General features: G+C 39.8%; 1 protein-coding gene across 1 annotated transcript; it reads right to left on the bottom strand.

Annotated features, from left to right (window-relative positions):
- Window positions 1–97: 97 nt before the first annotated feature.
- gtpbp4 (GTP binding protein 4) lies at window positions 98–7,567 on the bottom strand. Its single transcript, XM_030403586.1, has 17 exons — window positions 7,415–7,567; window positions 6,273–6,443; window positions 6,078–6,181; window positions 5,697–5,833; window positions 5,392–5,492; window positions 4,868–4,960; window positions 3,979–4,170; window positions 3,640–3,705; window positions 3,347–3,436; window positions 3,160–3,270; window positions 2,996–3,073; window positions 2,850–2,901; window positions 2,645–2,745; window positions 1,911–2,108; window positions 1,385–1,450; window positions 1,012–1,155; window positions 98–905 (listed from the first exon to the last, which is right to left on the bottom strand). Exons 1-17 carry the CDS (start codon window positions 7,460–7,462, stop codon window positions 753–755), a joined length of 1,905 nt encoding a protein of 634 aa, XP_030259446.1. The 5' UTR covers window positions 7,463–7,567; the 3' UTR covers window positions 98–752.
- Window positions 7,568–10,948: the final 3,381 nt, after the last annotated feature.

The raw sequence follows: 10,948 nt of genomic DNA, 5'->3' as shown, positions 1-10,948 counted from the left end.
CCACTTAATAAAGGTCAAGTGAAATGACAGATGGCACTGATTTTTCAAGATAAACAAACTATATTTCATCATGCAAATGACAAAGACAACGTGACGGACTGTTTAGTTCAGGTGTATATTTATTTGGCTCCCTTGTTGATGAATATTTCTCAAAGGGAGACTTTCAAAGGAAGTATCATCATCACTTTATCCAAAGTAAGCCCAGCCACAAACAAGCTGTAAGGCATAGTTCACTTGACTGCTGCAGCCGAGTGGAATCACTTACAAATCAGTCGAACAACAGAATACTTGACATACACTTTACATGTTAATCAGGGGCTACGTGTGATCATGGCAACTGAGACAAAATAATACATTAACCATTAAACAACTGTTTTTTCGACTCTGCTTTTCCAGATACTTCTGTTTTTGATATCTTCACAGAAATGCAAGCTTTACTTCTGTGACTAAAACCTCAAAAGCTGACATTAGACACTATTATCATAATTAGTAATGATTTAAATGGTTTGGTGTATTTCCAGAGAAGCTTGACAGTTTTCTAGGACTCCACCATCCTCAAGGCCGACGCTCTCGTCACAATATTACGGGACCTGATTGCTCGTTTAAAAAGATTTCATGTTCTTCTCCTGATTCTTTTTTATTTTTCGTACAGGATGAAGACACAAACACTACGATGTCTCCACACAGAAGCCACTCTTTCACAAAAGAGTGTCCACGTCTCAAAAGTCCAGAGAAAGAAAATAAAATCAGTTTTATCTTCGATCGTTGGTGCCAGACTTCCTCTTGCCGGCCAGGAGGTGTTTGGGTTTGAGGTCGAACACATGTCTGTCCGCCTCCCCCTTCTTGCCATGCCGGTTCATGTCTTTCTGGGAGTTCTTCATCATCTTCTTTGCCTTCTTTGCCATCTAAGGAACAAAATAAAGTAGAACATTTGAGGACAAAGTAGGAAGTTGCCTTACAGGCGAATTTAACTGCAGCATAGTTTAGTAATTTAAAGACGTTGTCACGTACCTTCGGATCCCGTAAACCAGACTTGTCTCTTGGTGGACGGGAGGCGCTCTGGCTGCGAGTTTTGGAGGTTGGAGGAGCTGAAGTTTCACGTTTACGCTTCAAAGCGACGCTTCGGGACCGCCGAGCCTGTTGAGCGTAGTGGCTCTGAAAACATGAGAGAAAACTGTGTGAGAAACAATTTCTGTACACGGCAGATTTCAGACATTTACAAGGTCTTATTTACTGAAAGACTCGATTTTGTCACATGCGTTGAGATACGACATTGGAAAAGATCAGAAAGATATTGATAAATAGAGAACATAATCGTTAGCTGCAGCTCTAACGAGTCTTAACACATCTTGTAACTTATTGTATGACCAAAAAAGAAACTTACATCGTCCTTGTCATCCATGTCCAGGCCGAGGCCACCCATCTGCTTCTCTAGCTTCTTTCTCTCAACCTGTACATAACAAACACAAACACAGACACACAGAGATGGTTAGCTGTGAGTTTTCAGTCAAATGTCAGCTCATGTTACAGGAAGTAAACAAGTCATTTTACAAAACACAGCATGATCACTGCTGAGGTAAAGGGGCCGAATGCAAAGTAGACTTCACATCATCTAAAATGGAGGAATTGTGGGAGACTTTGTGTAACAGTCTCCACTAGGTGACACCCCAATGTAGGCACACATGACACTCGAAGAGCCTTTCAAAATAAAAATGTCATATTCCTGAAGTCTGATGGTTAACTCTTAAATTCCTCATACATTAAGTTAGATTTCTCTCTTGGTCAACATGTATGTGTAGTTGCATTATTTAAGACATACCAGACAGTTTTTAAAAGATGACTCTACTTTTTGAAGCTGACATAAACACAAAATGCTGATATGGCCGTTGATGAGCTCTGGCTGCTCTCACCTTGGTGGCGGTCCTGGGCATGCGAGGTCCGTGCACGTCCTTCTCTTTCGACGCCATGACCAGGAGCTGCTTCTTCTCTTTGATCTGTTTGGCCAGAACTCTGATCTCCTGCATCTCCTCGTCCTCGCTCTCCTCGTCAGAGTCGTACTCTCCGGCTTTCTCCTTCAGCTCCTCCTCCTTCTCCAGGTCCTCCAGTTTCTGTGAGAGAGGAAATAAAGACATTGGGATGTTAATTAGATGGACACATAATTGTTAAAGAATTGGAAATTAGGAAAAAGGGAATCTGGATCCCTTTTTTGTTGGACAAAATCAGCCGATACAGGTTTAAAGTCCCAAGTCCCAGGAATGAAGGGAAAAGCTGCTGACTTGTTTTTGGGAAGAATATACTTACACAAAATATATTCATGCCTCTGTCAGACTGTGTGTCACAAAATCCCTGTCGCTACAGCAAACAACAACCCCTGAAGTAGACACCCAAATTCTGAAGATGGAAAGTTACTCCAACACTTGTTAGTGCTACGAACGTCAACATGCTAGCCGCTCTCATCTTTAGTTTTACTGTGAATTTAACACTTAAATACAGTTTAGCAGAAACCACTGGATCTGAACCAGTAACTTGTGTTTTAAGACTCTGGTTTGACATGTGACTTTATTTTTTCAGCCACAGGAAACATTTTAAACAGCCGTGTGTTTGTGGTAGTTACATTCTACCCTGAGGAGATGCAGAGACTCACCTTCATGATGTCAGGATCGATGTAATCTGCGATGTTGTGGCCCTCCCACACTTCAGGGATCTTATCGTTCTTCTCGTCCTCGTTCATCAGATCCCAGTATTCTAAAAAAATCAAAATCAAAAAATCAAAACAGTGAAGATGTGACCATTTACATTTTACAAGTTCTCAGTGGCAGCATTATTAGTAAAACAATAGCTCTTCTTACTCTGTAGGTCCAGAATGTAGTCATCACCAAGCTCCACCTCCAGATCTCTCTCCTGCACAGTGAACAATAAAATGTTTCATTACAGAGAGCTGTTCAATGTGTTGCATTTAGCTTTATTTTTACCCTGAAGTTAACACCAGATGTACCGTTTTGCGTTTGGGTGCGTCCACCTCCATCGCCTTCCTGCGCACCAGGGCTCCTTCAGGGATGAACGGAGGCCTCTCCTGGAAATGGCAGACGAAAGAAAATTTAAACAAATACTTTTAAACAAACAGCTAAAGTGAGAAGCAGCAGCTCTCTGAATATTCACCTTCTCATCTCTCTTGGCGGGCATGGCCAGGTGGAGCCGGTTGAGAACATCATGGACCTTCTTGCCCTTCATCTTGGTCTCGACGCGGTTGGCGAGGAGCCGGTCGCAGGCCTGCAAACACGAGAGACCGTGAGCCACAACGTCCAGAACAAGACAGAGAGCGAGTTTGAAGTTTGCTGCGTCTCACCTCATTTTTAACTTGAATGACTCCCTCCTCGGTCAGAGTGCTGGTCTCAATCACAGAGATTCCATCAGTGGTGAGATCGGCAAAGATTTTCTGAGAGGAACAAACAGTCAAACGTTAACCTGCAGCCCTGGTGCTCACCACAAGAGAGACAATAAACGGCACATTTCTGGAGTTTAATGTTTAGATGTCACTGAAAACAAACAGGAGGTTCATCCAGGCTCATTTCTACCAAGTTTCATTTGGAGCCTGTGAGAAGTTTTACAGAGATTAAATCCAAACTGTAAATCACCCACCTGGTCCTCCTCAGACAGCTCATTGATCTTCTTCACGTCACATTTGTTGGCCACAACGATGAGAGGCTGCAGGGAGCGAGACACCAGCGTTACTACAATTACATGCACTCAAACGTATTACACTGTCAAACCAAACTGCAGACAGACCTGCTGATTCTGCAGGATATTCCAAGTGATTCTCAACATTATGGATTCAAGAGCCAGTTCTAATCTGCCTCACATTCGCTGAAATATTTCCACCATATCAGACAAAGAGCAGTTTGCAGTTTCATGACATCATCATCACGTGATGAGTAATGCAGTCTGTGCTACTCTCACAGATCCTGACAGCGGTCTAACCTTGTTGGCGAACAGCGGTCGGATGTTGTTGAAGAGCTCCAGCTGCTCCGGCAGAGTGTGACCGCACTGCTCCGACACGTCCATGACGTAAAGAACCGCCGCTCGCAGGTGAGCCAGAGCCGTGATGGCCTGCATCTCGATGGTGTTCCTCTCCTCCAGCGGGTGGTCCAGGATACCGGGGGTGTCCACCACCTACACAGTTTACATATTTATATATATAAGTTTTGTGGTTTCTATTTGACACTTGTTTTGGCACAGTACATTACAATGGCTTTGCAGTAAGTTGATCTACACAACAAAAACATAAACAATTCTTTTGCATTTGCTCCAACTTCTCACAAGCTCAAGAAACAGTTGAAAAATGTTTTATTTCTCTCCAGTTTTGAGCACAAACCAACACATTTGTGCGCACATATTTAGAGAATTAAATCTTTTGTCTGCATTGAACAGTCTCCAATATTTCACTTAGACTCGTGAAAAATGGGAGCAAAAACAAAAGTGATGTGTTTATACATTTGTTGAGTCTTTTTTTAGACCTCTGATGAGGAAATAATGACCTAACAGCTGTTCTTTAAATGGATCCCTATCTTATAAAAACATGCTGACAGGTGTAAGTTTAAGATGAGGATTAAGATCACTGAGGACAATATTCTATTGTCTGCAATTCTTATTTAACACAATCTAGTAACTTCTCTGTCCTGATATTTGTAAAACGATTAGTTCTTTTTAAAGACTGTGGACTCCGGTCACCTGATTACTTGATCCCGGGAGTCAACACAACAACAATACATCACTATGCCCAAATTCTTTTTATTGCACTTATCTAGTTATAAGTTACTTCATCACAAAAACACATGTGAAGCCGAAAATATCAGCGGCAGCGTCTCACCTGCCAGCGGAGATATCTGTAGTCCATGTGACCCACAAACAGAGACTTTGTGGTGAAGGCGTACGGCTGGACGTCCACATCGGCTCTGGTCACCTGACAAAGACGACCAGTAAACAGTTACAGCGTGTTCACTAGAACCTCAAATAAAAAGGAGGTCCGGGTGCTGAAACATCCTGAATCTGATGACACAGACTCCGCAAACAATTCACAGAGATGTTGAGAATAAAACTACGAATAAGACTTTTGTTTTTTCCCATCAGAGTAATCTGACGGCAAAAATAAACACTTATGAAACATTAAATACCAAATTCCTGCCCGTGTTTATTGACCTTTTTTAGAATTCATTTCAAGCACTTTCAAGGTAACTAATCCAAAAATATCCAGACTCAAGAATTTCAAGAATATTTCTTATCTTAACAGTTGAAACTAAACATTTTCAAACTTTGAAGACTTTGTACAAACCCTGATAAAACATCGCCAACTTGCACACAGCTGTTATCTTATTATTTGAGAGAAACATTTACCTTGTTGATGAAACTGGACTTGCCGACGTTGGGGTAACCACACAGCAGCAGGGTCCTGGTGTTCGGGTCAATCGACGGCAAACGGGACAGATGCTGACGAACTGTTGAAGAGAGACAACAAGAGATTATTTTCTGACATTAAAACAGACAGATTTAAGTGTCAAAACAGGCTCACAAAAACCACAAAGAAATCAACCTGACAATAGTTATAAAGACTAAATCTGATGGATACATTTGAACAATGTGAAGCTACAAAGCCTTCTGTAAAGCCCTCCTGCTGCAGGACATCCTCTCGTCTCCGTTACCTTGTTCCAGATACTCCAGACTCGACTTCTGTCGTTTCAGGATGGTGCACATACGACCCAGAGCGGCTCTCTTCAGCTGTTTACAGCGGTACAGAGAATCTCCATACTTCATCAGACGCACGTAGTCTTTGGCAACACTGGAGAGAAGGAAAGAGGATAAGTTTGTCCACTGATTTTGGTTTTCAGCACTCTTCTTCTTCACGTATGTTTGCGTTTATTAACGGACCCAAACACTTCAATACTCATGGGACAAACTGACATTTTAACATTTCGGTTTCTTTTTGGAACGTTAGAAAAGAACTGGACAGTGAGCATGAACAGTGACACGCCACAGTAAATGTTCAACCACAACAACAAGCAGAAGATTTTAAACAAACTTACTTATCGATCAGATTCTTGGCGATGTTTATCTGCCCCAAGGCCAACTTATAATGGTCTTTGTCGTACAACACATTCATCAGATCAGCGTAGAATGGATGGATGTCCTGAAGGAAAACGACATTTTTACAAACTGCTCATAGAAGACACTTATTTAAATTGTGCAAGACACTTTTCTTAAAACTTTTCTTGACTTACGTCGAGCTTGGGGAAGTCGGTGAGGATCTGTGTGAGGCGGTCATGGTAGTTCTGCTGGGTGAACTTCACCTTTCGCATGTAAAAATGACGGATACGGTGGATTTGGTAGTGCTTGTGCACCACTGTGGGCGTCTTCCTTTGTGTTTTGGATAAAGTGATGTCGATGAATTCCTGCAGAGAAAGAGACAGGGTTTTAGTGAAGGGGACATTTATCCTCAACTAAATTCACTTCAGAGAAAATCGCATAACGAAGCTACTCATTACCACCTTTACTGTTTTAACTTTTGCTCTTTAAAAACATTTTAATATGTACTACATTGCTTGTATTTTATGTTTATCGTGCACTTGAGCAGTTACTCAACAGTCATCCACCCAAAAATGCCATTTCCTCTGCTTCCACCTGGCAAAATCTCTTGTAAACCGTTTCATGGAGAGTCCTGCCGAACCTCATTAGCATATCTGTCAGTTTTAAAACTAAATCGCTTGTCGGCCAAAGCAAACCCCTTAAAACAACGTTTAGTATTATGTCCAACAGCAATCCGTGTCTTCTTGTAAATTCGGCATACACATAATACACATGGCAGGTTTGTCTGCTGGGGAGAGCCCAACTTTTCAGACTTCATTCTGACGCATATAAATGGCAACGTGGTATTTAAATGGGCCAACACTGATGGAGTAACAGGTGAGAAGCAGTTTAGTTTAGTTTAGTTAGAGTTGAGTTTTAATATGTGCTGCTTGACGGACAGTACATGTCACACATACACCGGGCTGGGTAAAGTATCCTTTCTCACTGGAGGCTTAAATGTCCAGATATTCAGACGGAGTTTGGTGAGGGAACATGACAACTGTGTCAGCACTCATTTACGGTACAGAGAGAGCATTCATCGACTCATACTCGACATACAGCACAGTTAGTGTTGTTCTTCTTCCCCTCTTGTATCCTGCTCTGATAATAAAAGTCATAACTCAGTACGTGGACAGATGGAAACCCTCTGCTGTCTCTCTACACAGCTCAGCACGTGTGTTCCTTCACATCAGTCCCACCATGTTTTTTTATACCTTCTTCTGTCTCTCAGCGCTCAATAATGACACGAACGAAACAACATCGATTTAAAACGTTAAGGAAGTTGAAAAAAACTCACCTTTGCGGTGGGAACCACCATAATCTTCTTAAAGTTATAAAGTGCCATTTTGTCGCGACACGTTGTGGTCCGCTGACGGCACGGGGAAAGGATCGATCCTCGCTCCGCTGGACCGGAAGAGACGCTGGAAATAGTTGCGCGAGATTTTCTGCGCAGCGCCCCCTGACGGCCGGAGGTGACAGCAAGTGATTACAGCTCCTACCTTGTGACTGAAAGGTTGTTTCTGCATCAAAATGACTTTATTTGACTTTGGTGTTTACATTTGATAGATTACATCCAATCCACTCCTTCACACCTGTTGACATATCTTTAAAGGGACAATACAACTCATAAAAAACTGTATTTCACCTGCCAAAAAGTGATTACAGCTGCTTCCTTGTGACTGAAAAGTTGTTGTAATATAAGATAATATACAATATATTATATATATCAATATACTCAAGTTAATCTTGAGTAAAAGCAAAACACACCATGTATCTGGTTTTAATGTAGCCTACTTAATTATCAGAATAGAGAAAGATGAAAAGATGGAGTTAGAATAAGATATATAAAGTACAAAATTATAAAACATACTAAAATATAACTGCAACTGTAAACAATATGTGCATTAAAAGTATCATATACAACAACAATATACATGCATATACATACAGAAATAATAATACAAATAGTAAAAGAGATGAAAAGATATTGATATAAGGTAAAAGTATAATATTTGCAAATAAAACATGGTGGACTGGAGGCAATAAGTGGCAGACAATAATCACGTAAAGCGCATCAAAATAAAAATAATGTAAAAAGTGTTCATACAGTTAAATCAAGTCTAGCACATATCAGGAGGAAATTGATACTAGTAAAATCTGTTTATGGTGACTTTCTTGTTTACATAAAACGTCAAGGACACTGTAATCAGAAATTCAAAACACTTTATAGTAAACAAATGTGGTTCTAATAGTGTTTGGACGAATATGGAGCTCTGACTCACAGAAGAAGAAGATAAACACAAAAAACACTTGTTATTATACATTAAATATGGGTTTGGGATATCAAGTTCTGCCCAAAACAAAAGATGTACCCCACAAAGTAATGAATACATCTTCTGTTAAAGTGATGTTGAAACAACAGGGCATCTTTCTTTGTCCTGCAGTTAAACCCAAATGTTCTGGAAACAAAATCACAACAATGCCTGTTTACATCATAATAGTGTTATTTATGGCCTAATTAATAGATCTAATGGTTTGATAATCTAATCCTATTTACATTTTTAATGATAATTTTGTTTTAGCCTGTATTTATCACATGTTATTGTCTCTGTGTTAATGTTTTATGTATTATTTTATGTGTTCAGAGTGTCTGTTCACTCTAAAAAATATTTTAAACTATGATAATTGTTGCCATAACGTTTGTAAATTCTAATTTTTGTTTTTGTATTTTTGTAAATTAATATGAAATAAAAAAATTATCACAATCATTTGTGAACGGTCCAAGGTTTTTTGTTTTATTATTTCAAATTGTTTTTTACTGAATTTTCAAAAAATTGTAGTGAGAAAAAACAAAACAGTTGAAACTGACAGAGAGCTAATAGACACAATTGCATGAAAACCATACATGGATCCCATCTCCACTGAAGAGTATTTTTTTTTAAATCTCCATTTACACTTTAAAAATCAGAGGAACTCCAGTTAAAACAGTTATTTGGGGTTATTATGAAAGACACCTCCCAACCCGGAAACGACTCCCCTCCATATTTGTTGTGATCCGCGGTGATCAATAATCAGCCAATCAGCGGTCGACTGTGTGCGTAGGCCCCACCCACTCCCGCCGATCACGAGTGGATCCGCGTGCGCGCACTTGTCTCAGTCTCGACCAATCAGGACGGCCCGCTGTGAGAGCGAGGGGGGAGGAGGGGCGGGGCCTCGAGCCGTGTGTGACAGCTCCGGTTTGAGTGCTGCACCAGAGAGAGGGCGAACACGAAGAGGTCTCACTCTGCTGCAGCTTCACTGATCCTGCGACCCGCCCACTTGTTAAACTGACTCCCTCCATATTCTGGGTTCAATATAAATCTAATACAATACTGGATGGTTACAAATTCACAATACAAACAAGATAAAACAGCCTGCTTTGTCAGATCTCTATGAAACTAATAGCAACTTGACTTTAATTCAATAAAAAATAGTAAACATTTTAAAATGAAGGTTCCTATTTCCTTTATATGAAAAAATTAAACTTACTTTTCATGAGTGTTTACATAAAATGCTATTTTATACTGTATTTGTATTTCAAAAGCAAATATTAGCTACATTAATGTGAAAGCTGTGGTCACCAGCTACTCTTTAAATTAAAATCATACAAAATATGAAGCTTTTTAAAGACACAGGATGAAAATGTTTGCAGGCCTGTAAACCAAAAAAAGGCAAAAAAACCCAAAAAACTCTTGATATGTGGAACTGCAGTTTGCAAAGGTTAGCATGAGTCTTGGATGTGCTTTACATCCATATGTTTACACATTACAGGAGAAAAACAGCACACACTTCATCTGGACGTCCTGCAGAGGATATAAATTATACACCAAAGTTACGTAGTGCACCTTTAATGGCTTAAACTGCTCAACAGTACAAACTGCAGCCTGCTGCAACGTGGAAATGTTGTCTATGCGTCAGTAATATCATATAATATCAATGTAATCACCTTCTGACAGGAGCCATTCTTCTGCTTAATGAGTACTTTTACTTTTCATATAATGTTTTTCTGAAAACGTCTGTAGTTTAAAGGAAAGGGACTCATTTTAAAGTGGCTCATTCAGTGTGATCCAAGTCTTTAGAATACTATGTTAAGTAGGATTTCCAGGATTCTGATTGCAGGACTTTAACATGTAACTGAGAGTTTCTACATCATTGCATCCCTACCTTAAAATAAAGGGGAGCTTCACTATGTCCAATTTATTTAATCCCAATCTGTGCTGTTGTATAATCCATATCAGTCCTGATTTGTTATTGTGGTTATCCAAGTTTAAATTTGAGACTATATGATGTATTACAGTGAGCCAAAGGTGTGGAGTTTTAAAAAATATGGGCATTTATTAATTTGAGAGACGCTCTTAGTTTTATAATGGGAAGTGTGACAGCAGGATATTTCAGCCTCTGTTGTTTTGGTTATTATAATTATTCTATAATCTGTTTTTAGCAAAAAAAAAAACCAACAGTATGGAGCTCCAATGTTAAATCACTGAAGTTCCCCTCTGAGTAAAGGACCACCGTCACTGTGGGGCCACAAAAAGAGATTTAGTACAAAAATAAACTGGCAGAAAAACCTGGAAAAATAAAAGCTTTATAAATTATTATTTTTTTTTTTCTTAATGAATAGTTTAAACATTGGTCGCATTTTTAATTACAATCCTTATTTTGTAAGTGTTACTGTATTAAAACATTGTCGTTGTGTTTCCAACAGTGGAGTGATTGTATGAGGGCTCCATAAAGGGCACTTTTTTGCAGACAGGAGTGGGACACTGGCCACTTGGAGTTCTCCATCAACGGC

Source organism: Sparus aurata, chromosome 21, assembly GCF_900880675.1.
Source record: "Sparus aurata chromosome 21, fSpaAur1.1, whole genome shotgun sequence".
NCBI lineage: Eukaryota > Metazoa > Chordata > Actinopteri > Spariformes > Sparidae > Sparus > Sparus aurata.
The sequence above is the reverse complement of the archived record's forward strand: the minus strand, read 5'-3'. Positions and strand labels throughout refer to the sequence as shown.

Bases quoted from the DNA above. Each gene is read 5' to 3' on its own strand.
- gtpbp4 (XM_030403586.1), bottom strand. From the start codon at position 7,462: ATGGCACTTTATAACTTTAAGAAGATTATGGTGGTTCCCACCGCAAAG. The intron at 4,171-4,867 runs GTGAGACGCTGC...TAAACTGTGTAG, and splicing joins ACAGATATCTCCGCTGGCAG to GTGGTGGACACCCCCGGTAT. The intron at 3,074-3,159 runs GTGAATATTCAG...TGCCATTTCCAG, and splicing joins CCGCCAAGAGAGATGAGAAG to GAGAGGCCTCCGTTCATCCC.